The 27,572-nt window shown below is 49.2% G+C and overlaps 1 protein-coding gene across 1 annotated transcript in view; it reads right to left on the bottom strand.

The window, feature by feature from the left end:
• Window positions 1-23,291, bottom strand: part of LOC144937253 (transcriptional repressor protein YY1-like) — a 422,669-nt gene extending 399,378 nt beyond the window's left edge. Inside the window, exons 1-5 of the mRNA XM_078864651.1 lie at window positions 22,417-23,291; window positions 18,032-18,200; window positions 16,893-16,953; window positions 14,182-14,340; window positions 1,696-10,981 (exon numbers count right to left, since the gene is read on the bottom strand). Coding sequence (XP_078720777.1) covers window positions 10,799-10,981; window positions 14,182-14,340; window positions 16,893-16,953; window positions 18,032-18,200; window positions 22,417-23,107 — 1,263 coding nt within the window. The 5' untranslated portion in view covers window positions 23,108-23,291 and the 3' untranslated portion in view covers window positions 1,696-10,798. The remainder of the gene's footprint in view (window positions 1-1,695; window positions 10,982-14,181; window positions 14,341-16,892; window positions 16,954-18,031; window positions 18,201-22,416) is intronic.
• Window positions 23,292-27,572: the final 4,281 nt, after the last annotated feature.

The raw sequence follows: 27,572 nt of genomic DNA, 5'->3' as shown, positions 1-27,572 counted from the left end.
CCTGCAGTCACAAAAGCTTCAAATCAAGACATTGAAAGCTCTGCACCCAAACAGGTCAACTTGCTGTGCTGCCAGCTGCTTGCCCACCCCACACAACATTGACAGCACAACAACAACCGCCATTCGCCACTAAGTGGCGGTGACGTCACCACGACGCTTGTGCCAGGCCATGTGCACCTTGAGGCCACGTGAAGTGTCGAACGCCCGCTGGCAGGAGGTCACGGGGCAGACCCAGGTGCCACGGGTCGACTGACCGAGATGACCGAGATGACTGGCTGATGCACCACCTGTGCCCCCTACTGTGCCAACTTGCTGTGCTTTAGCCACCCGGCGCTCCGCTCGTTGTTGTGAGCGTCACTCCTCCGCCCTCCGTTGTTGTTGGAGGGCGACTGCCTCCAACTGCCCAGTAGCGTCCTTCACGAGCCTCCTCCACTGAGGCCGATCTTGACACCGCTGGTACCAGTCATCAGCAAGTCCACTCAGCTCCACATCCTCCTGTACATCACTCCATCTCTTCTCTAGCCCGTGCCGCGCCCGTTTAGCCCCCTCGATCCGGCCGAACAAAAGCTGTTTAGGCATGCGGTGGCTGGGCATGCGGGCTACATGACCCAGCCAACGCAGCCTTGCCTGCCAGAGCTCACTGATGGGACTTTGCCCAGATCTTTCAAGGACTTGTGAGCTCCTCACACAATCCAGCCTGGTTAAACCCAGGATGGATCGTAGGCAGGCCAGCCTAAATGTTTCCAACCGGCGAAGATGCTCCACTAGGGGGGTCCACGTTTCGCAAGCGTAGAGAAGGGAGGGAATGACCGTGGCCGAGAAGACCTGAAGCTTCGTGCGGAGCGACAGACCAGGTAGCTTCCACACAGCGTTACGCAACCGATGAAAAGATATTGCCGCTCGACTGATTCGGAGTGAGACCTCTGCTGATAAACTGGAGCCGGTCATAAGCACACTGCCCAGGTATGGGAAACTCTCCACTCTCTCCACAACTGCCCCATCACCAATTGGGAGTTGTGGGGGTGGAGTGTCCGATGGTACAAAATACCCAGGCAGGTGCTTAGTTTTGGTGGGGCTGATGGTAAGGCCCCACCTCTTAGTGGCATGCTCCAGTCTCAGCAGCAGCGTCTCCAACTCCTCTTCTGAATGAGCAGCTATTACCAAATCATCGGCATACATAACGTGGTTGACCAATAGGGAGCCATCCCTTGATCGCACCCGGGCGTCGATCAGCCTCCCATTATATCTGTACCAAATGGAAATTCCCCCGGTACAGCTATTGAAGGCTTCACGAACTACGCAGTCGAAATAGATGTTAAATAATGTGGGAGCCAGAGGACATCCCTGTCGCACCCCAAGGTGTACAGGGAAAGGCTCCGACTCCCGGCCACGTAGTTTTACCCGGGCCCGCTCTCCATCATGAAGGTCCTTAATGATCGTGAGCAGAGGGTCAGGGACTCCGAAAGCACGAAGAACAACCCAGAGCCCAGTCCTACTGATGGTATCATAGGCCTTGACCAGGTCAATAAAGCAGAGATGTAGGTCTTTTTGGAATTCCCTACACCTCTGCTGTAGCAGACGGACAGAAAATATGGCATCTGTGCAGGACCGCCCTTTCCTGAAACCGCATTGGGGCTCCGCAAGCCTCTCCTCAGCGTGCCTAGCAAGGCGATGTTGAATAATCCTTGCCAGGACCTTACCCGGCACACTGAGTGAGATGCCCCTGTAGTTGTTACAGTCGGTACGGTCCCCCTTCTTAAAGAGGGGGACCACCAGGGCATCCTTCCAGTCCTGCGGAACCCATCCAGTGGTCCAGACTGTTGTTATGATGTCATATAGGGCAGTCTGTGCACAAACGCCACCCTCCCTCAGCATTTCGCTTGGGAGATCATCTCTGCCCGGTGCCTTCCCTGGTCTCAGACTCCGGATCGCCCTCAGTACTTCCTCAACAGCTGGCACCTCAGCCAGCCACTCACAGGGGGTGACCTCTTCCAATATTTGAGGCACCGCAGCCTCAGCAGGGTTATCCCCACTTTGTGCCATGATGTTTTCCTGGCTGAGAGATTTTCCCTCCCCCAGGACCTCACAGAAATGCTCAGCAAATCTGCAAACCTGTTCCTGGGGGTCGGAGATTGGATCACCGTTTATTCCTCTAATGATGGTAATAGGTGTGGCACTGCAGGTTACTTTTTGACAGCACACACAGCGATGCACACACAGCGATGCCCGCACGACGTGCTCGCACCGACCTGTGCACTTGCCCCGTCTTAAAACAACAAAATAAAGTGAGGTTTCATTACTCCACAGCGCCTCATCCAACCTGCAATCCACGACAGGAAATATATTTGCGAGTACACACACACACGGGGGGGGGGGGGGGGTTAAATTAGATCTGGCCCATCAGCCCATAATGCGCTTTCCTCCAAATCAACGTTTCCCAGCAGCATCTGCATATTGAGCGAGGAAATCTTTAACCGATTCTCGCGCTATCTGTAAATGACGAAACTTTTTAGGTAGAGCATTGCATGTGGGCTGAAAGAACACGGAACAATTCATGATAATACACGCAATGTGGTGATTTCTTAAAACAGCGAAGGGGCACAATTGTGGTCATTAGACTCCCCCCATCATGCTGTACATGTTGGGTGACATCACCACACTGGGAACTTGTTTTTTTTCTTCAGACAACCAACTCAAGAATCAAACTTGCGCATTGGTTTCATCGCTGCGCGTGTTGGTTCCATAGCGAGGAGGGGGATTTGCGTGTAACTCCCAAGCCCCACGAGTGAGGTCGAAATCAAAGGGTCTCTCTCTCGGTGGGCTCCTATCTGGTGATGAAGATCGTTGTATCGACCTAGTTCTCAGACATGTACATAACTGCCTATACCTACTTAATATTACAATAAAACATTATTTGGTGCTGCTGCTGCTGTTGGCAGTGGTACACAAGCGATTGACAATAACATCACATTGGTTCAAAGCACTGCCTTGACAGGAAAATAATGGCCCTTCTTTATAGCACAAAAAACCATGCCATGAAGGACCAGTGTCCGAAACGTCACCTATCATATATATAAGGCAGTGTTATTGATGAATGTGTTGAGCTTTTTAAAATTACATTACATTATGCCGAAGCAATTTAAGTCCCTTTTTAGCATTAAATATATAGTGTAAAGGAGTACAGTGCAGACATTGCAACAATAAATGTGATGTACCAGGTAGGCAAGATAGAACTGAACAGGCGTAATTTGATTTAGCTCATTAACTTAAAAATGCATACACAGGCATCGGAGATCAATATGTAGTGAACATTCATGGTGATGCCACCACTTCCTGCCTTCTGCCAGATCCTTCACCTGCAGCAGTCAACACTAGAACTCCCAACGATAGCTCTTACACCGCCATCACCAGCACCCTCTGGCTCGAAGTCTTCCCCTTGGGTTACACACCTCTGGGTGCCCCTCCCAAGGTGAATAATAGATGGACAGAGCAGAGATCTGTCACAACACAACTCAGCAGCTTACAGCCACGGGTCCGCAAACAAAGATAATTCCGCCATCGGCAGGCTCTTCTCAACTTCTTTACCCGGTGTACAGAAATGCTACAAAAAACTCATTGTGGTCATTTGCCATGTCAAAGCCATCGAATCATCACGAACATCATATCGGATCACACAATAGTCCACTGTTTACCCAGCAAAAGCCTATTTTGGGATTCAATACACTTTATTTTTTTGGCCAAATCTTTTTTTTTTTATAAAAATGCACGTGCAAGTGAAACTGGAATGAACAAATGAAAGCCTTGCATATAACGGGGATGTTTAAAATCATCTTTACAAACGAGCCAGTGACCCGCCCATTGCTCCACTGGCATATCCTGGCCACCTAACAACCGAACTTGGCTTGAATATCAATGATCTCCAAGTGATCCACCAACCCCACCTCAACATTGCTAGATTATCGCCTCCGTTGACAATGTTGCCATCTGAAAATAGTTATCAAGTGTAGTTGGGTTTCATCGTAATCACTAGGTTTACAATTTCCTTACAAACATGAATCAGAATACCCACTAAGTAGACTTCCCAATACAGCTGTAGACATGTGAAGGTGATGTGTTGACCCACTCTACATGACAGAGAGTATGGACTTCTGAAGCCCATGTCTTTTGTGGGAGTGTCTGAATTCAAGACGCGTCTCCCTCCACTTCCCTCGGTGACCAGGAATATTGCCTCCTCGCCTAAATAGCACAAATGGGAGTTGGATTAATTAGGTGAACGTCAACATTGTTCTCTGCTCAAACAAGCATGAGGCAGCACTCATCTCCATGGCTGTCCCCTGGCCAGTGCTGGAAATTCCACATTCTCATGACAAAAACCAACCTCCCCTGTGTATTAGACAACCAGTTGACTTCCCACAGTGGAAATCATGTCCTCAACCTCAACGTTATGACGATAATAATGGGCGGAGTCACTTCTCAATCAGGACTGAACCCCCCCCCCTCCCCCAGCGTTGGGAGCGTGTGTCTAGCACGCGACGAATGGCACCACCACCTGGCAAGATATTATTGCCATCCATTTCCATAAAACATGGACAGCGAGCGGCTCCCAAGAGCCGCTCCTTCATTGTGTGGCTTCGCGCGAGTCCACGATTAAAGCACGGCACTGCACACCCCCCCCCCCGCTACCCCACCCCAACTTTTGTCTTGACGAGAGCGCCACGACATAATTAAGGCACCGTTGCCGGGGGAACACGACGGCAGCAGCTGTGCCGATTGTTGGGGGTAAAGCGGTGGCCGTGCGCAGGGCCAAGGGATGCTCCGTCTCTGTGAACGGGGCAAGAAGCCATCGGGGGTTTTCAATCCCAGCCGGTGACGATCCTCGTCAGCCTGAGAATAAAGCATGCGCTGCTGGATCAGGCCAAAGGTAGAAGTGGAACGATGAAAGTTGCATCAGCAGATTCACCGAGCAAAGTAACAAAAATATGCTACTCGAGTCAAATTATCCCATAATACCCAGTTGTGACGAGGTCGTTAGAACTCGTTTCCATTGGCAGCCCTGAAAATCGGGTGTAAAAATACACACTTTCACTGTTGATTCAACCGCCAATCAGTATTGGAACTTTCAACCTTCCGAGGAGTTACATTATCCACGGACAGTGCCACTAAAACCACAGCAAAATACAATTTAGATGTCACTCAATCTTAGCGTAGCTCCACTTTGAGGAGTACATGTTGCAGTTTTCCAAGCAATGTTCACTCTTAAGAAAGCATAGAAGTGCGCCATCTAGTATTCAGCCAAAGATCACTACTAAAGCGATTTTGAGTGCTCTGATCAGTGTCTCCTGGCAATTAAACTTCAATTGCAAATCATGTTTTAATTTCAATTGCAAACAATGAGCCAGTGCAGGTTGCCCAATGAGTTCAGCACACCCACATTTTACAAATGTTCTTGCCTGTCAAAACACAAGTTGTGCTTCTGGCACCAAAGAGCTGCTGCTCACAGCATACCAGCACAATGGAGAGGTAATGAAACACTCCCTACACACACCGATCCACCCATGACATATGAATGGCACAAACGAGAACCGCTTGTACACACTACACCACACGTACGTAATTTTGGGCCGCACGATGCCACAGGTCAGCCCCGGTTGAGCAATGTTCTGGCAACACATGGGTAAGTATTTGAGACGAAGGGTCTACTCAAACGAGCAATGGGGCGGTGATCATCTGCTGGTGTGGTGTAAATTCAACATCCTCGTGGCAGGGCCAGTTGATCAACGGGACAACTACTGACGACTTCCCACAGGCTCACTCATGTTATTGACCCCCCCCTCCCCCATGGACGATTGGCTTGGATGAACCCGGACTTCAATGTGCAGCTTTCCAAAAAAGCAGCACCGCCCAACTAGACCCGTGCTTGGAAACTTAGTTCCAGCACAAACCCGGATTCCCAAATACGGATATAGTATGAAACAAAAATATGTAGTTAAAAAAAATAGCAGCATTAAGAACGTTCTGGAAGGAGAGCGCAAGACACACTTTGACAAACAAAAAAAAAAACAATAATTTGTTTCATTCGTCCTAATCAAGGACCAGAACAAACATGTCAGGAATATAACAAATGTGCAGTAAATAACTATACAGGAACGATGTGCTTATATGAAACGGAAGTTGGCAAGTGAGGGATGTGAATATCGCTTTAAACAGCTGTAAATCAGTGCTGGATCGATGTAACCAAGTGCCTAAAGATGTGGGGTTTGTGGATCACATTCAGATCATCGTGAGCTTGGAGATTCCTTCACCTGCTGGGCCACTAGATGGCAGGTGACGGTACAGAAAGTGAGCTCATGAAACATTTTCGCAGAACTTTCAGCGTAATCTGCTTGCAAGATTTCGTCTCTAGGTAATCTGGCTTTCATCTCAACATGCAAAGCAAAACCCAGTAAAAATGACTGTGGCAAACATCTCGATGTAGAAACATAAAAAAAAGTGTCTTGGGACTCGGTGAGGCTTTTGCTGGTTAAATAAAGAACTATTTTTATTTTTGTTATTTCAAACCGAATGCTCGTCCTTGGCGCGTTTGACGCACTCATCTCGGTCTGCTCAGCCGCGACAGTTTCCCCTTGCGGAGACGAACACGCACACCTGGGGTCTGAAAAGCAACCTCCCAGAGGTAAATTCCCACAGAAGCGCAGCCGTGAGTCCCTGCAACTTCATGCAGAGAACCGACACCTGCGAGCATGGCGACTGCTGCTATGGCAAAACCCAGCGCTGGCCAGCCGGCGTTTCTGACAAAGAGGGGTAGCTTCCAAAAAAATCAACGCCTCACAAACGAACAAAACACATACATCGACTGTACAAATCAAATAACATTTTAAACAGGTACCATTCTATGTTCATTATGTCACGTTCCAAAACAACAAGGACAGCAAATAATTTGAAGGTCGAAGCTAAAGCCCTGGGAGTGGAGTCAAACATTGACATTTCCCTTCAGGTATGTTGGTACTAAACTTAGCGTATTGTCTGTGGGATGCATGGATGCCTGGTGAATTCATAAATGGAAGTTATTATTTGGTCACGAAGGCATCCCACCTGCTCAAACAAGCACGTTGCAGTGCGATGGCTATTCCTCATTTCCAGACAGGAGTCATTCACCTGGTAGGATGATCACTGTTGACTTCACACTGATGCTGCTTATGTTATTGAGCTTCAAAGGGCCGAATCAACTCTCAAGGAACTTTTTGGTAGAGTCAAGCAGTCTAACCAAAGCACGATTGTGGATGGCGAGATGCTAGAAGAAGTCAAGCACCACTGCGTACAACCAGGTCACACATTCAAAATTACATTCAGGACTCGACTTGGTCCTTCGTAAAAATGACGACCAATTTGATAGAAGCCACCAGTGATTGTCCTACGGAAAGTGGTCTCTGTCAAAGGAATGCAGCATTTCTACCAATGGCTGAGGGTTTTCAAGAGAAATGAGTATTTCCAAATGCTAAACATGGAGCTGGTTGGAAATGTTTAACTTTGAGTCACCCAACAGCAACAAATATCAATTCTGCCCTCACAAGTTACAAATCAGAAGTGGGGTTAGGGGTTGTATAATGTACTTCCTGGCCCCGCAAAGTTAGCACCACACTCATGAGCCTAGTGTAATGCATGGGTCAGATGAGGCCACAAGAACAAGATTGCAAATCACTGCACCAACTCCACACACACCGACGTCCTACGCTAAAGCATTTGGCGATAGAAGCTGGGATCCAGCTCAATATTGCTGACAAAGCCATCATGTCGTCACGTATTGCGGGTAATAAATAGGACTTATGTTTGCATCATCGCTGAAATAAAATAACATTGAAGTCCACCGATGGAAAGGACTCCCAGATCAACTTTTGTTTTTATAGAGGCATGTGTTTAACCGAAGCAAACTATGCTCGTGGATGTGTCTTGGTTTATAACGTCACGCAACCCCGTCGTATTTATCCATTGGGCTGCAGTGCCAATGGCTCAGGCAAAACCAAAACCGGCTCGGGATTTGCATTGTCGAAACAAGTGCCACTGGGAAACATTGGTTCAGAAAGGCATTTGGTTTGGTAGCCAAAGCTGAGGTGTCGTCACAGCCAATATCAGTATTACCAGACCTTACCATCGCTTCCCCCGTCTGCTAGATACAACTGTTGTGCAGCAATCAACCAACAACCGAGTCAACCTACAAATTTTGTATCCCAACATTTGGCTTCAGAGCTTTCCCCTTGGTCACCAACATCTGGGTACCACTCCAATGTCTGTCTCAATGATGCCTGTCTTAATAACCTGCTCTCCATCCGGAGTTTTTTTCATATATACATAAAAACACCTTAGTGAGTCGACTTCAATGTTACCTAAATTCAGCAGATTACTCAACTTTAATTATTTAACATCACGGGGGTTGCCTTTAAACAAACCAATCTGATGTGGACAATGACAGTAGTCAAGATGTAGGGAAGGGGCTTACAACTAGGGCTCTATCTAAAGATGAACTATGATTCTCAAGAATATTTCTCAGATATCTCCTGCACTGGGATGCGTGGCCAATTAATGATTTAGCAATGTTTTTCATATTGGAGGATATCAGACCACCCATAAAAGAAAGCTAAACTATTTTTTTTTATTTAACCATGGTAAGGCCCACTGAGATATATAGCTCTTTTTCAGAAGTGACCTGGCCACAAATGATAGCTCAATGAAGAGGCTTATCACGTGGAAACATAGCAGCCAAATACTCAAAACGCATGTTTCTAAATGCGGAGGAAAAAAAACGGAAGACCCGGAGGAAAATCCACGCGGCCACGGGGAAAACATGCAAACTCCAAATATACAGCAGGCGTCAGGGCCGGGATCGAACCCACGACCTCCTGTATACCAGGGCGAGGTAGTTAACATCTCGCCGCCGTGGCGTCACATATCACTGATGTACGAGACAGGGCTTCTGTATTGAATGAGGCAGTGGCTCTACACTGGGTGCATTACTGTGGCTGGCAGTTAAGGGGACACAGTTTGCACGATAAACATTTTTAAATCCTTTATATTAAGTTCACTTGCTTGCTCGCGCGCTTACGACCGTGCAAATCTTTCGGTCGTTTTTTAACCCACTTCCCGTGATCCAATCGAGCTGACATTTTGCACACAGACTCGTTGTGCGTGACAATTTCTTTTCGTGAAAATTTTTTTCCAAAATTTTACACTTTTTAGGTAAAAAAATTTATATTTAATTACCAATTGCTTAATGGTGGCAGGCAATCATCTGACCCATAGGTGGCAGCCATCTCAAGCCAGAGGACAAGAGGACTCCAGCCGCCCGTTTCAAAGACCAATGTGGGCTAGGTTGTGGCCCATTGAACACGCATATAAAGGATTTATAGTGAAAAACTTTGTTTTTACGGGTTAATTTTTACGACTCAACTTAATTTTCTAGCCGGCTTCAAAAGGACAAAAAATATATACAGATGATTGTAGCTCTAAATAAATCTTGGTGACTTCTTATCAATGGCCGGATGCACGCGGATGAAAATGTGAGTTTTAATTAAGCACTACTCCCCTACTGAACACGTGGAAACTGCGCGACAGGGCGCCAAATTCTTTCAGCCATGGTGGATACAAATTAAAAATAAAAAGGCACAATTCATTCTTCCGCAGTAGTTTTTTTTTACTTTTCATTTCCAAGATTTGAAAAACCCTGCTCAAAATAATCATTTGTTTGTAAAACGGCATCGAAAAGCCCACTTAAAAAAATATAATAACATTATTATTATAATATAAAAAAAATCATGCATTTTGTCAAAGACGTCATCGGTTTTGAGTGCTTGTGTGAAGCTGGCACAATGAAAGTCAAACTGCTGTGCCCCAAAAACCCAAGTTGCATCAACAAACGCGCTCCACTCTCCCATGGGGGCTTAGCAATAATGATTGTTTTCTCCTGGACGCGAGTCCTGGTGAAAGACCGGAGTAAAAATGAGAAACAATTCACTTAACTGCCAAAGCCAAATTCAGCAACATTTCATTTCCGAATGAAACATAAAACAGGCAATAAAATAAAAGTCCGAAAACCAAATGTTTTAAGATACTGGGTCAAGCTTTTACACCTACAGGAGATAATTTGGCACCGTGTGGCTGCAAAGATGTAGGATCCGGTTCCAAAACCTTTATGCAGAGACGGAGCGGTCCTGGGCGAGACGCGCCGGTGACACGCGGCTTCGGCAGGTTCCCGGCAGAACCAACGATGCTGAAGAAATCGAACCCCCCCCCCCCCTCCGCGTGTGTGTGCTGCTGCAACTGAAATGAAGCACTCGCTCGAAAGCCTCGGCATTGAGGCCCCAACTGCCCAGAACAACGTGGGACTCGGTAACACTGCCGTGACACGGCAGCACCAGTCGCAAGGCAAACTCCGCAAGCACTCTTTCGCTTGGCCAGTACCAAAAGCCATGTGTTGGTCTCCCGACGGGCAAAGCGTTTGCTCCCCTCAGCTTTCCTCTTCTGAGTCATTAATTTGATTCTTCTAGTCGTGCTGTTTTCCCTACTTTTTTTCCCCAATTCAAAATATGTTTTTCTTTGCTCCATTGTTGTGGCATTTTTCACTTCCGACTGAAAAAAACTCGGCAGTTGGGAGAGAGAGAGAAAAAGAGTCTTCCGCCCGCAAACGGACGCTCACCGTCCCCACCCGTTTTGTTTAACTCGTCTCGTCCTCACTTTCTCTCGTTTAGTCGTCTGCGCCGAGACGTGCCCGGAGGGGGGGGTGGGGGGTTGAGATGCCACCGTCCCCTTACTGGTTGTTTTTGGCCTTGGCGTGCGTGAGGATGTGCGACTTGAGGTTTGTTGACTGTGCAAACTTCTTGCTGCAGCCATCGAAGGGGCAGACATACGGTCGGTCGCCTGTGTGGATGCGCACGTGCGTGCGCAGGTTGAAGTCCAGCGAGAAGCGCTTGCCACAGCCTTCGAACGTGCACTAGGTGGTAGGGGGGCACAGGGTGTGATAGGAGAGAAGGGGTGTTAGAAGGATGCAGAACACTGGACTTCATAATCAACCTAGGTTCTTGCAATCAATAGTGAGGCATTAATTCTATACCCCGGGGTAACATTTATCTAGTATTCAGCCATGTGTTCTAGTATTCAGCCATGTTCAGAAGAATATTCAGTTGGGAAAAACATTCAATATATCAGTGCCCACTTTGAAAGTCAATGGTTTGGTGTCTCTGCTCAAATGATGAAGGGGCAACACTATATCCACTGGTGGTCTCCCTGGCGAGTGGTGGAAATTTGACATTCCCAATTTGGGAGAGTAATATTGTTGACCGTTGACTTTGCACAAAGCGGTACTCATTTTGGAAAACCCATGAGGATAATGGGTTATGCTGAAAACTGTTGAGGACTTTCTGAGGCGTAAGTACATCAAATGGGTTCTAAAACTCCATATTTGTGGGTTTCCTCGAGTATTCCAGATTCCTTCCACTTGAAAAATATTAATTCAATTGGCCCAACATCCCAATATAGAAGCCTCCTAAAAAATAGTCTAGAAACTTGGAGACATTTTCTTGAATAAACAGAATTTTTATTTCAACAAAATGTGTTTATTTCAATACAAATGTAACACTAAGACGTTCGCCCCCTTCAGGTGAGTAAGTTTAGAAGCTAGAGTAAAAATAATACAAATGTAATTTGTATCAAAGGAAAACGCTGAACACAAGTTACATGCAAGATAGCGATTTCTTGAAACACTACCCCGCTGGTGGGAATAGTGAAGAGGAAAGAGATGAGGGGAACCCAGAATCGTGGAGATGACCCCAGGTCAGCCAAGCTCCTACTCGCGTTAAAGACGCAACACAGATGTTGTCTGTAGTAGTCGCAAAGGTGGGCTTTGTATACTGGGCTATTTCTGAAATTATTGTTTAACTTAGTTTTGATATTCCGAGTGTAAAAATTAAACTTCCAGAGTGCCACAACAGCACCCTCTAGTGATGGAATTGGCGTTCAACTGCCTGAGGTGTACTGCACTGCATCACTCCATTACTGATATTGTAATTCAGGAGTACAGCATTACCAATACATAAACAATTAGTACGTATTGTGTACTATGCTAATGCTGGTGAATATGACTGGTTATATAGGACACCAAATGATCCTACGACTCCCCAGACCATTGATGCACTGCAAATCTGCACACGAAGGCATCCATGCAACCTCACCACAAAGCTGTAGCCAACACCAGTACAGAATCAGAATTTTTATTTAGACCGGAAGAATCCGATGAGCTATGAAGCTCTTTTTCACAGATGTCCAGTATCAGCGGGTCAACAAGTGAACACAAATATATGTATTAATAACAACCTTAACATTAATAAATAGCATTAACATCACCCCATATCTTAAATAATAAACCCACAGCCTCAACACTAACCCATAGCATTAACATTGACCCACCACTTAAATAACCCACAACCTTAATGCTAACCCACGGCCCGCCAACTTGCGGCTTTAACTCTGACCTACAGCCTCAAAGCTAACCCATGGGCCTCAACACAAACCCACGACCTAAACATTGGGCCATGGTCTCACCAACCCACGGCCTCACCCACAGCTTCAACACTGACACATGGCCTCAACAATAATCAACAGCCTCAAAATTAACTGTCTTTTCACAAGCAGAGAGCACCAAGAGCCTGACTTTTCAGGGTCCAACAATCCATTGATTCACATTGTTATACTTAACATTACATGCCTTGAATTGATTAGTGTAAACGGTTCACGTGACCCCTGTAGCCACTAGAGGTCACTACATTCACTGTAATGCTAAAAAAACGTTCTTGCGAGGTCACATATATAGTGCATTACGGGAGCCAGCATCCATTCATCTATGGAGCCCATTCCGCAGAGAATATAAAATATTTGTCTTGTTAGAAGCCAAGCTTCAAGTTTAATTTGTTTAACTAGGTAACACATCAAGAGACCAAGCTTGTCTCATTCGCAAATGTTGACCTGGGGCCACATCCGCCAGTAGTGGGTGACTGCTATGTAGAATCCCAATTTAGACATTTGTGGGTGTTTGAATTTGGGTCCCTGATGCCGGGGACACAATCACCTACAAAATGACACCAGGTGAGATTGAATGCCCGGTGCGTAGTATTATTAGGGTCATCACACCCCGCAATAATAATCAGGGCGGGCGGGCGGGCGGCCGCTAGTTTTCTAACCGTGAACCTCTGCAACACAACCGGCAAATGCGCTACCGCGAAGGCCAGGTCACCACCAGGGCATTTAGAGGTGAAATTAACTCCAATTTCCATAGGTTTCAACGGACACATAGCCCCGGGTTCGAGAATGATTTTAGATGAATATGAAACAGCAGGCTACGGCTTATTGGGTTGAATCTTGCTCGCCGAGTTATTGCAATATTTTCCCTGCCGTACAAGTTAGGGGCCATCCATTTAGTACGTACGCGTGGAGGGGGGGTTAACCCAAATGCGTACTCTTGCGGATGGGGGGTCTACTGACAATGTACGTACGCATAGGAAACGGGGGGGGGGGGTGAAGCCTCGATAATAATTTGTCTACATTGGTCTTTAAATGAGCTATCTGTTGGCTTAAACACGTTAATATTATTCATCCTTGATCGTTTCTGCGTGGATTAAATATCGGCCGTTCAATAGGATTCGGGGGGGGGGGGTGCGTCAAGCGTACGTACGCAGGTGGGGGGGGGGGGTGTTAAAAGAACGCGTGCGTGCAGGGAGGGGTCAAGTTGACAGATTTTTGCATATGTACTAAATGGATGGCCCCTAATTACTCCAACACACCAGTTACCAAACACCAACCCAATGTTCCAAATGAGATATTAACAAATCTAAAATCCCAGAAGAGCTCACGTGAAAAAAGACATCCCAACCAGAATTCAGTGAAAAATTAAGTTGTGAAACTTCAAATATTTGTGAAGATCACTATTTCGACACAATTATGTACTTCAAGTGGCTGGTTTATAAAACCCTGCAGTACTTGGCAGTCTGCTCCACACGAACCGATGGTTCTACAGAACGATCACTTTTCAATATTTATCACGGTAGTGAGACAAGACTTGAGGTCGCGTGATCCGACTGACTTGAGGCGAGTTTGAGAGTGGCAGGAGGTGGTGGTGGGGGGGGCTATGGCCATGCTGACCTGAAAGGGCTTCTCGCCTGTGTGCACCAGCTGGTGCCGCTTGAGTTTGGAGCTCTCGACGAAGGCCTTGCCACACTCAGCGCACACGTGCACACGTGGCCCGTGGGTGTGCAGGTGTTTACGCATCGCAGAGTTGTCACGGAACATCTTGTTGCATCCCTGGAGCATGTTAACGCGCGCACACACACACACGGGTACAACGAACGTACCCATGCAAAATCACAATTATGTATACTTACACGTACACTTACATAGATGCGTGCAGAGGTACACATATACAGGAATAAGAACACACATGTACGCATGTACAAAGACCCCCTGAATAGCCTAACATAGTTTTGGAGCAAGTGCTGTTTGCGAGCATGGTACACGAAGGGGTGGGTAGTCAGCACCACGCCCGACAACCTTCGTCTCCTCAGTGGCGATGTTTTCACACCACACCAGATACTTACTTGAGGCCAAGTCGACCTAGATGAGGCCCAGGATCGGTTCAGATAATCGTAACTGGTGTCGGCCGTGACCGGGAATTGAACTCGGAGTCAGCTAGTTCGTCGCGCAGCACGCTAACCACTGAACAACCTCTGTACATGTAGGCATGAATACAAATACTGTCAGACACGTGAAAGAGCATGTCATACACACAAGTATTGCGTGTCCCACTCACACATGCACAGATACACATACTGCTAGGTACATGTGAATGCCAATGAAGGTTAGGGATACTGAAAAGGATGAACCTATATATGGCAGCCTTAACATGTTGACCGACACCTGCTATAGTTTTTACGAATGCTGTTCATTTTAACAGTATAGACTGAAATTGAACAAATGATTTAACACCGAGTACACACATACATACATTAGCAAATCCCCATGCACTCTCACACCAGCATGCAAACAGGTGCCAAATGAACACACAGACATGTAAACACACAAACACTTGCACACATCTAGGAATATATCAATGCATATAACCGAAATATATGCAACACCACCAACCACCCCGACACCACCACAGCATTGTGGCATGCAAGGTACTCATGTACAGGCCAAGTACACAACTGTTTGTTCAGCACTAGGGGTGTGGGCAGCCTACATCCTTAATGAAATACAAATCTACAATGCACCAGGTACTTGTTTACAGGCCAATCTCGTGGAGGGCCAGGTAAGGTCATTGGTTACCAAGTCGATGCATCTCTGCTGCAAAAACAAGAGCCAGGACTCGTATCCGATGGTGGAACAGAGCATGCGGTGGAAATTCTGCATTCCCATGGTGAGGCAGGATAACTGGTGTTGTGACTTCCCACCAAGTCGCATTAATTTCATTAGCCCTGGAGAGACCCGCAAGCGGGATTTGAACTCGCAACGTTACAACTGTGGGTCAAGTTTACTAAAACAAGTGCCATTGGGCCAGATACACTGATACAATGTGTATGAAAACATTCCCATTCTTGCTTATAGGCTATTTGGGCAAGCAATACTTTTAGCGAGTGCCTATTGAGCGGAGTGCGGTGTGTCGAGGCCAGAACGATGACTGACAAACCACCTTCTGTGCCTTCCCTTTGGTAACAGTATTTCGTTTTAAATGGTCCTCTTTGCGTTGTACTTTCGGAAAAAAAGCCGCAAAGCATGAACAAAATGTGCCGGCTACATGCACACACACAACACTTAAGTAATCAATCACTTCATACAGTTAATAATTCATTTACCCATTTGGAAGCTTTTTAAAATTACATTGTATTTGTCTAGACACACCTAGATTGGTATTGATTTCCTAAATGCATTTTGTTATACAGTATATTGCTTATTCTTTTCTTACCAATTATATCCCATTCGTATTATTGGTGTCAAGACATGCAGAGGACGGCCCGTCCATCAGGACTCTTTCCGCACAGCTTCACATCAAACCGGGGAATGACCCTGCTACCCTATGAAGCAATCCGTGGACAAGTCTGAAACTACATGGCAGCCGACACGGTACAGTGCAGGGGACTACAGCAGTCAAAGTAAAACATTGTGTAATGGGCAGCTACCCTGTGAACACTCCACTTTCAGTGTGTAACCACATAGCAGGAGGTAATTACTTTTATTTTAAGCGATAAACGATTGCAAAGACAATTAAAATGCTGCAAAAGTTTGCCATCATCAGCTTGGGTTCATGTGCAGCAGTTGCTTTCAAAGCAAACAGACCACAAACAATGTAAAGCCTACACAATCATATCACAGAGCCGTTTAGGTAAAGTAAACTGAACATGTTAATTTTAAAACAGTATCATAAAAGTAACCAAATAATCAGATTAGACTACATTGGAAATACCAAACACAAGACTACTTCTAAACAACTTGAGTGATATTGTTTTAAAAATTTATTCAGCGACTGATCGCTTTTCAAAAATGGCAGTATTAGGGTCTCAATGGCATACATAATAATGAAACAAATATCTTGCTGCTCCATATCCATTATGGATTATCTGCCAATCACTATCTCTCGAAAATCAAACGGACCAAGTTGACCAAAATCAAAAGAGTTTTACCTATCCTGGCTTGATCACAACTTGGGCAAGATTCTTGTCCCAATAGGAGACACAAAATTAATGAAAAAGTCAGGCCATACTCAATCACGATCAGGTTGGCTGGAGTGAGCCATGCTTCAGAGGCAGTGAGCTCCCTTAACAATTGGATTTAGAGGGGGGGGTGTAAGGGGTACAGACCTTGTGTGGACAAGCGATCGTCCTTGGAGACTCCTCCTCCTTGGGTTTCCGGGGCTTCATTCTGGCGCAAGGGGAAAGAGGCAAGGCATGGAGGGCATGAAGGCAGGACATACAACATGCCCAACCTCAAATACCTCCACAACTGTATTCTACGTAAGCATTTTCTAAGTTAAATTTCCCAAAAAATATATGTACAATTAAATGGACTTGCTCCTCCCTACATTCATGACCATATGCTGCATCAAGCTCATTAAGATCCTCAGACTGTGCATTGCTAACTGTCCCACGGTCTAGGCTTCAGACTTGCGGTGATTGCAAATTGTGCCATCTAAACTCTGGAACTCTTTGCCTTTTAGGACTTCCAAGACACTGCACATCTTTCAAATCTCGACTAAAAACATGTTTAAAATGGCTCTCGGTAGTTTTCAAATATCTTTTTGACTTCTTCTTTCCTTGGTTAATATTAACTAGTTCTGCCTTTTTATGCATAGCCTCCTGAGAATGATTGTTTAAGGGCACTTTTACATATTCTTGGGTCTTTCGGTAAAGTCACGTAAATAGGTTCAAAGAAAATAACAAAACGAACAAATACCTATTGACGTGACTTTACCAAAAGCCCCAAGAATATGAATTCCTGCAGTCACGAAAGCTTTAAGTCAAGCACTTTATACATTTAAATTATTATTAGATACGACTCTTTTCACAGAAGTGGTTGATGGTGCTCATCAACTTTGGCAGCCATAAGCCCGTCATGTAAATTCCACATTCCTGTGGAGATGGCAAAATAACTCAAAGTGGTACGACATTTTACGGACTGTGTCGGTATGAGGGCCGAAATGACCCCCACTTGGATTTGAACTTACAAAATTCAGACTGAGCCAAGCACTCAAAGCAACAGAGCCACATGGACAGGTAAGGTGGCTGTCCAGAATAAAACCCTGGAAACAAGTGCTTCCGGCATAACAGCCATGTCACAGCCATTATGAACGCCAAAGGGAGAGACATCAAAGCCACGCTATTGCAACAATATCCCTAACATAAGCACTCTTTGTTAGAAAACACTACCAAAGTAATGAATAAGTGAACCAATGGACAAGCTACGAATGTTCGGTGTGGCGACGGCATGCACACGCGTGCACCTTGCAAACTCCGCTAGCTGTTTTGGGTCTGAGAGGTCGACGCCAGGGATTCCGCCGGGCGGAAGCTTCTTGCCCGTGATGTACTCCGAGTAATCGGGCAGCGGCGAGCCTCCCGACACCACCTCCTCTGCCAAGTCCTCCGCCTCCCCGTCTGATTTCTTGTCATCCGCTGAATAGGACGTAGGAGGGGTCAGGGGTTGGAAAACGTTAAAGCATGGAGAAAACAAATATCGCGAGAATCAAGGATAATTTCCAAAACACCTTAAATGAGAGCAGCGGCCGTGATGAGACCAGACTCTCCTGCCAAGCACACTCCTGTAAACTTGTGCTACCCTCATTTTGAGAAAACACTTTAAGACGCGGCAGGGAAAACATGATGAAAGTAGCACTGCAAGATGCCTCTGCAGTGGGAAACGCCGGCCAGGGGAGAAGATTTGGACAAGAACCAAAGGCTTCTGTCCTTTGCCAGGAGCCTTCAAAGGGTTGCAGCGCCTAAGGATAACATAAGCCTGTTTGTGGCCCCTGTCCGAAAGGTGTAGAGCATTTTTTTACCAGCCGAACTTAGGATAAGCTGTGATATTACTTACCTTGCTTAACTGTCCAACTGTGTTGTCTGTAGGGAGATAATAATTTGTGGATCCGTACAATAAAATAAATTCCTAAGGAAATATTAACAAATTCACTAAACTATACACTAAAATCGTACAGTCATACAACAAGCAGTAAATTGCATGTGCAGAAATCGATTGTTTTAGATTCACGCGTGTTTATATATTCTATACTCGTATCACTGTAGAATTAATTTACCAACCACGAGACCAAAAAACTAATCTAACAACCAGAAACCGTGCCAAATGGTAAAATTACATAAAATCGTGGAGGTGGTGATTTAATAGATCTCTGGGAGTTAGCTTAAAAACTCGACGACAAACATTACAAGACGTATAAATTGAACCTCAAACCGCCACATGAATGGGACAAACACAAGATGATGAATGGCTCCAAAACAGGCGCTCGAGTGACACCCAAAGGTCTACGCAACCACGGGGAAAGCCTCGACCCAGACAGCAGTGCTGATGTAAGAGTAGATCTTGGTGCTCAGAAAATTAAACTTTTCCATTGCAGCAGCAGCAGTCCGTCTACAAAACCCATGACAACGGCACACAAACATCAATCAAGTCATGGGTTCCTCGTTGCATAAAGAGTGCGAGACAGCGCTCATATTTTGCCGAGATATTTAACCTCATGGCATCATTTAGATAGCACAAACAGAATACAATAGGCCAGAGAACATTAAAAAAGAACTCAACTTTACTGCAATGGATGGGAGCTATAGATTGTATTGTAAACACCAATATGACGTGAACAACATTTGATGTACGATCACGGCTGATGATTAATTATATTTGCAAGTGTTTACTGGTCACGCAGTCCTCAGCCTCGCTCTTTTTTTATAGGCATGTGACGACTCACTACGTTGCTGCAATTCAGGGTCACGATTTCATCAATAATGGATTATTTTTGGTCTTTTTTCCTTTGTGCTGGAGGTATTGCTGGTCTCGTCTGGATGCTGTTCTGTCGTCTCATCTGCCTTGTCCATATTTTTAGCGCAGTCTTTATTTTCACTCAGTTTCCCTCTTTGTACTGCCCACTTATGTTCCGTCTCATTTGCTCCAATAACCATGAATCCTGACAGCTTCCAAGACGCACAATTTGATGTGCGAATCCTATTTTAAATCACACAATCGTTTCGCGTCTATTTCATAGCTCGGTTACCAATTTTTCTAAGGTTATTAAGAGGAAGACCTCGCAGAGAACGGCTTGACAATGTGAGAGCTTGGTGCCAAAAAGATGTCGCCACTACCTGAGCATATTGGCACAAGACGGAGGAAAGTGGAAACAACAAATGACGAAATGTGCAACGGACACCTACGGGCGATCTGCCCATGGATTGTGATGATGGTATCGGCTATCCACGAAAGCATCACCCGGTCTTGAGACTTTTACAAGAGGTTCTGGCTCTGATATGTTGGGACAAGTCCATTAACTGTATGGACATGACGTGAAACGCTTGGCCCCCTAACATCTTGCTGCCTATGCACTTCTAAATTTGCCCATTTAAACATCCGCACACCTACGGTTATAAACATTTCGGTGTACAAGTAGATTCATCATTAGGGGTGTCAAGATGGATAAATTACTCTACAGCGTGCATCAAATCGCGCGTTAATCGATGAACAATTATTGTGAATGTAGGTTAATCATGCTGCCTGGATTCTCATAGCTCATTGGATTCCTCCAAGGATAAATAAAGATTCCGATTGTAAATTGCCCACAACGTTAAGAAGACTCGATTCTCGAATCTCTGCGGTAAAAAAACATCCCTTACGAAGCCATGTCAAACACAAACGTGTGTTGTCTGTGTGTACAGCATACAATAACACAACCTATCCGGCTGGGTGGCGCTCTTGTTCAGATATTGGTAGATACAATCAGTGGCTCCGTCCATTCAATTGTCACCCGCCACAGGGATGTGTCCACCACTTGTATTCGGGGCTGCCAAAAAGATAACCAATCGTTGCCCATCATGAGAAGGGGGGGGGCAACAGTTGTGGACTTTATATTTCTGGCATCTCTCTCAACTCCAGGGGGGGTGTGCGGGCAATGCGTGACAGTGGCCAGCGGGTGGCGTGAGGTTGCCGAGTAGCCGCGTGTGACCAGCGAGAAGGGAGCGAGAGAGAGGGCAGTGAGTGAGCGTGGCTGTGTAGAGACAGAAAGTGAAAGGCGGCACGACGACGGCGAGCGAACTCGGTCGCTGCCCCACGACTCTCACGCACGCCGGAAAGCGTGAGAGTCGCCGTCGTGAGACGTGGGCGAGCCAAGGACGCGAGAGAGAGGAGCGTTGCAGTCGCCGGTTACACAAAAACTACGTACAAATACATCGCTTTGGGGAGAGACGAGATCGAAAAAAACGTCCTTGAACGCTTTACGCAACCGCGCACTTGTTTTTTTACGATTTGCGGCGCCGTCTGCTGTACGAGACGGCACAATCCTCAGCGCCACGACCCGCGCACAACAAAAACACCCCCCCACCCCAAGCCGTTCTCTCTCGTACACACTCACAAAAAAACCCCAAATAAATTTGCGCGCGCCGCACTACGAAAACGTCGCTGCTCGCCGTGGGCGCGAAAAATATATCGATCCATGAGGAGAAGGGTGCATCGGGGCACGCTGCGAGCGGCGGAATCGTCGAGCGAAGCGGCGGCCCTCCCGGGGCCCCCCGCGCCAAAACGCGGCGGCCATGACGCCGCCATCTTCCCCGCCGCCATTGAAGTGGCGGGGGGAGGAAGATGGCGGCGCCCAGGGGCCAGCGCAGCAGCACGGGGCCGAGCCGCGCGGCGAGCGAGAGAAGGAAGCTCTCGTTCGCTCCACTCCTCCTCTCGCTCGTCCACGACAACAAAACAATTAACCACTCGACATTTATGCGGGGAGACGAAAGATAACGCATCGTATTCGAGGCGCGCGAAGCTTTTTCTCGCTTTCTCCCCCCTCCTCCTCATCGCCCCGAAAGCTTCGCGCGCGCGCGAGTCTCGGGGTAGAAATTGCGAAGAGCGAGCGCCGCTCGTCCGTCTCGCCGCGGCTTCGTCGTTGTGAGTTTGTGTTGTTTGTCGCGCGCAGGCGGAGGCTGAGCTCGTTTGCTCTCTCTCGGTCTTATCGTCTAAAGTTCAAACGCGTTCCCCCCATTCAATGGTCGTCGGGAAGGGGCGTTCGTGTGGCCGGCTCCTGGCGGCGTGCAAGTCCCACGCCGCCGTGGGTCTTAAGATTAATTGCTTTTTAGTTCAACATCGGACGATGGGTGGTAATGGTTTGGCAAGACTTGCGAGTTTAAACGATGCGTTTTGTAAAAATAAGACCCAAGATAACGGGATGCAGTCTAGATCGAATACTATACCCCACAATAAAGCTGACTGCACATTTACACTGTAATGTTTACAGTAACACGTAAACACAATGTACCCGCAAATAAACATTCGACCACTCAACGTGTCCGGCAGTCAAGAGTGGATGGTGGGGAGACGTGAGGCATGGACGTTCTCAGTGAATTGTGATCTATTCACTTAAATGGGAAACGACTGATAGAAGTCAAACAACTCGAGACAGCCAGACATGATGATGAACACCACATGGACCCGCCATACAACACCACGTGAGGCCTGTTGTTGATCGACTATGGTGGTGAGCACAGTCCACAACACTCGACAATAACACGAAGTGATTGTGTGATGCTGACGGACGAGGGTTATCGTTGTCGAGAAGTGACTGAATGGTGCTCACACTCCCCACAACATGACAATGTTGTCGATGGCCAACCACGCGAAACTCACCCGAGGCCCACATCGTGACCGAGAATTCCCCTTCCAGGGTCTTGATCTGAACTTTCTTCTGCTCCCAGCGGCGCGGCGGCCTTTCGGGCAGCACCTCGCCGGCCTCCAGCTGGTAACCCCGCCTGACCGAGCCACCTCCTCCTCCCCCCTTCTTCCCACCTCCCTTCTTCGACGGTCTCGCCCTGGCCGCCGCCAGCGCAGTGGACGGGACGGACGAGGTGGTGATGGTGGTGATGGTTGTGTTGGGCTGCATTGCGGCCAGAGACCTCTCGATAAGATCGTCATCGTCATCTTCGTCGTCGTCCTCCTCCTCGTCGTCCTCTTCCTCCTCCTCCTCGTCGTCCTCCTCTTCCTCCTCCTCTTCGTCCACGGGCACGGGGATGAGGATGTGGTGCTGTTGGTGGTGGTCCTCGTAGGCCGACACGGTGAGGCCGCCGCCGTCATCGTCGTCGCCCACGAGCTCCTCCCGCGTCTGCACCAGAATCACCTCCTGCTGCTGCAGGTGCAGGTGGTGCTCGTGCTGCTCTATGGGCTGCAGGGCGATCATGCCCGGCGAGTGGCCGTCCACCTCCATGAGCGCCGAGCCCAAAGCTTCCACGGCGATCGTCTCCACCTCGATCTCGTGCAGCTCCACAATATCGGCGGGCATCTCGCCGCCCTCCGTGATGTACAGCGCGTCGCTCGCCTCCATCTCCGCGAGCCCCGGGGCCGGGCCCTGCCTCCTCCTCCCTCCTCTCACTCTCTCCCGGCTCGTCCCGTTCAGCCGAGGGCTCCTCCTGCTGCTGCCGCTGCCGCCGCTGGGTGACTCAAAGCCACTCGCCGCCCTCGCGTCTCCCGCCTTCTGCCTCTGCTGCTCGCACGGCCCCGCCTCCTTATCCTGGCCCCGCCTCCTTATCTGGCCCCGCCTACTTATCCTGGCCCCACCCCACTTTGTAGGCCCCGCCTCGTTTTCCGGTGACTCCGCCCACGTTCGGCTGTATACCGCCCACTCCCTCGGCCGCCTCTTCAAAATCCCCGTTACACTTTCGTCAATAAAACTGTGCGGCCCTGAAAAAGAAAGAAATATTTGCAGTTTAATTGTCGACGTTTCGGGCAGAGCCTCCCTCCCTCCCTGCTTCACAACAGAGAGACTCGCGGCGTCTCCAAATCTTAACCACTCCCCAAATCCTATCCAATGTTGCCTCTTTGCCCTCTGTGTTATGATGTCAAGGAACCATTGCCCGAAACGTCACCTTGTTTATATTATTTTCAAAGCCGCAACGCTTTCTTGTTGCCTTTCGTTCAATGAGTGCCCCCCTCCCCGCCCTAATAGCCCCGCCCCCTCCGACTGTAGCCCCGCCTCTCTGGTTGTAGCCCCGCCTCTCTGGTTGTAGCCCCGCCTCTCTGGTTGTAGCTCCGCCCCTCCGACTGTAGCCCCGACTCTCTGGTTGTAGCCCCGCCTCTCTGGTTGTAGCCCCGCCTCTCTGGTTGTAGCCCCGCCTCGTTTGTCTTATAGCCCCGCCCTCTTCCACTAAGGCCCCGCCCCTGTCGTAACCCCGCCTCTTCAGTCCGCTGGAGGGAATCCCCCCCTCGCCCTTATAGCTCCACCCCCTCCCGCTGTAGCCCCGCCCCTCTCACCGTAACCCCGCCTCTCTGGTTGTAGCCCCGCCCCTCCGACTGTAGCCCCGCCTCTCTGGTTGTAGCCCTGCCCCTCCGACTGTAGCCCCGCCTCTCTGGTTGTAGCCCCGCCTCTCTGGTTGTAGCCCTGCCTCTCTGGTTGTAGCCCCGCCTCTCTGGTTGTAGCCCCGCCTCTCTGGTTGTAGCCCTGCCTCTCTGGTTGTAGCCCAGCCTCGTTTGTCTTATAGCCCCGCCCTCTTCCACTGAGGCCCCGCCCCTGTCTGTTGTAACCCCGCCTCTTCTGCCCCCCCCCCCAACGGTACCGATTCAAATGAACCGAACGACTCCCTCGAGGTCGTAACGAGTCAGGGCTCACGATTGCAATATCAAATACAGACCGCTGATACTTGTTGTGTTTGTATATTGCCTCGTTTGTTGTGTCCCCCCCACCCGCAGCGTTTCCCTACAATGTCCCGACCAATCGCGGGCGGAATCAATTGTTTTGTACACGCGCCCACGATGTCCACGTTCACGTGGCGTGAGCTTTAAGGATAACTGACGGTGCACTGTAACGGATGTCACCACGGCGGCTGTGCCAGGCTAGGTGCACGTCGAGGCCACGTGAAGTGTTGAAGGCTCTGCTGGCAGGTCACGGGGCAGACCAAGTTGGTACCATGGGTTGCCTGCTTGAGATGACTGGCAGATGCACACCATCTGTACCCACTGCTGTGCCTTCTCGCTGCGTTTTACCGCCCGGCGCTCCGCTCGTTGTTGTGAGCGTCGCTCCTCCGCCCTCCGTTGTTGTTGGAGGGCGACTGCCTCCAGCTGCCCATCAGCAGCAGCGTCCCTCACGACACCGGGCTGAGAGCCCCTTGACGAGTCTCCCACCCTCCCCTAGTCGCGATTCCTGCTCGTGTCCCGACGATTCGTGCATCATTGTGAGAGCCGCGGTGGCTAAGATACGTTAACTCCCTCGCCTGGTACGCAGGAGGTCGTGGGTTCAATCCCAACCCTGGCGACGCCTGCTGCTGCTGTATATTTGTAGTTTGCGTGTCTCATCATCATCACGGTGGCTAGGAGATGTTAACTACCTCGCCTGGTATGGAGGAGGTCGTGGGTTCAATCCCGACCCTGACAATGCCTGCTGCTGCTGTATATTTGGAGTTTGCGTGTCTCTCCACGTGGATTTTTCTCCGTGTCTTCCGGTTTCCCCCCTCCACATTTAGAATCAACGTCACGCTTTTAGAGTATTTGCCTGCTGCTATAAACGTCCACGTGACGACGACAAGCCACTTGGTTGAGCCGTCATTTGTGATGGGCAGGTCGCTTCTGAAAAAGAGCCATGCAGCTCAGTGGGCCTTGGCCTGCTGCAATAAAATAGTTTAAACACTTCGAGGAATCGTGACAGTCCCAGCCCAGCCACCGATTGCTGGGGAAGCGGAGATTCTCCCTTTGTGTGAGTCTCGTTCACCACTCGGATTCACGATCCGATTTCATGAACAGGGTGAACACAGCCTCCTCCGTGACAGCTGTCACGTTAAATTTCGATTTTAAGCTTTCGTGACTGCAGGGATTCATCTTCTTGCCAACGGCTGCTTGCGTTGTGGCCGAAACGTCGTGATAATTTTATTTTATTATGTTTTATTTTTATTATTTTATTATTTCCCTTTTACGTGACTTTACAGAAAGAACATGAGTTGTCACGTTCTTACCCGCCCCTACTGGACATGTGTGAATAAAGAACTTTATAGCTCTTTGGATTCCCCCTCCATGATGAATGAGATTCTGAGATTCTGAGATTGCCCGGTCTCCTCGCCTCTTCTCAACCCCCCGCCCGCCCCTTGCGATCCAACTTCAATGATCCGTCGCTGCTGCTGCCACCTTGGCTGTGGTGCGAATCGTGAACCCGGCTTGCTCATCAATGAGCCTGTGTGGCCTGGGAAGCAATGTGAATAGGTGACGTTTCGGACAACGACCCTTCATTATTACGACACTACTTTTGTTGTTGTTTACGTGGCTATGAAGGGCCATTGTCACCAGTAAATGTTTTTCCTCTTCACCCACAGACCTCGGCGCTGCACCCCCCCCTCACCCCGCTCACCCCCCCCTCACCCACCTCACCCCGCTCACCCCCCCCCGCTCACCCCCCCCACCTCGCTCTTCTCCCTCACCCTCGCCCAACAACTATTTAACTATATTCTTGGTGTTTTCGGTAAAGTCACGTAAATAGAAAACAAAAAATTAAAATAAAAGGGCAGACGGGGGAGGGAGGGGAAGAGGGGGAGGGAGGGGATAGGTGGGTGGAGGGCGAATGGGGGGAGAGGTGGGGGAGGGGAGTGGGGGAAGGGAGGGGAGTGGGGGAAGGGAGGGGAATGGGGGGAGGGGAGTGGGGGGAGGGAGGGTAGTGGGGCGGAAAGGGGAGTGGGGGGAAAGAGAGGAAGGGTGAGTGGAGGGCGAATGGGGGGAGAGGTGGGGGGAGGGGAGTGGGGGGAGGGAGTGGGGAGACGGAGGGGAGTGGGGGGAGGGGAATGGGGGAGGGAGGGGAGTTTGGGGAGTGGGGGGAGGGAAGTGGGGGAGGGAGGGGAGTGGGAGGGGAGTGGAGCGGAAAGGGGAGTGGGGGGAGAGAGAGGAAGGGTGAGTGGAGGGCGAATGGGGGGAGAGGTGGGGGAGGGGAGTGGGGGGAGGGAGGGGAGTGGGGGGAGGGAGGGGAGTGGGGGGAGGGAGGGGAGTGGGGCGGAAAGGGGAGTGGGGGGAGAGAGAGGAAGGGTGAGTGGAGGGCGAATGGGGGGAGAGGTGGGGGGAGGGGGGTGGGGGGAGGGAGGGGAGTGGGGAGAGGGAGGGGAGTGGGGGAGGGGAGTGGGGGAGGGAGGGGAGTTTGGGGAGTGGGGGGAGGGAAGTGGGGGAGGGAGGGGAGTGGGAGGGGAGCGGAGAGGGGAGTGGGGGGAGAGAGAGGAAGGGTGAGTGGAGGGCGAATGGGGGGAGAGGTGGAGGGAGGGGAGTGGGGGGAGGGAGGGGAGTGGGGGGAGGGGAGTGGGAGGAGGGAGGGGAGTGGGGCGGAAAGGGGAGTGGGGGGAGAGAGGGGAAGGGTGAGTGGAGGGCGAATGGGGGGAGAGGTGGGGGGAGGGGAGTGGGGGGAGGGAGGGGAGTGGGGAGAGTGGGGGGAGTGGGGGGAGGGAAGTGGGGGGAGGGAGGGGAGTGGGAGGGGATTGGGGCGGAAAGGGGAGAGGGGGGGATAAAGGGGAAGGGTGGGTGGAGGGCGAATGGAGGGAGAGGCGGGGGAAGTGGAGTGAGGGGAGTCGAGGGAGGGGAGTGGGGGGAGAGGAGGGAAGGGGAGTGGGGGGATTATCGGGCGCCTGTGTGGAGTGTGCATGCTCCTTCCACTGTTTGACAGAGTGAGTGGAATGGTGGATTGTGTGTGAGGGGAGTATGTCCTTCCCCTGCTCTGCATCGTTTTCCTCGGGGTTTGCCGGATTCCTCTCATAGCTACCCCCCCCCCCCCAACAAAGTAACCGGTATTGGCCAAAACATTTCAATGTCTGAAAAGTAACCCTTGCCAATTA

The sequence above is a fragment of the Lampetra fluviatilis genome, chromosome 18 (genome assembly GCF_964198595.1).
Source record: "Lampetra fluviatilis chromosome 18, kcLamFluv1.1, whole genome shotgun sequence".
NCBI lineage: Eukaryota > Metazoa > Chordata > Hyperoartia > Petromyzontiformes > Petromyzontidae > Lampetra > Lampetra fluviatilis.
Note: the sequence above shows the minus strand (reverse complement) of the source record. Positions and strands in the feature narration are given on the sequence as shown.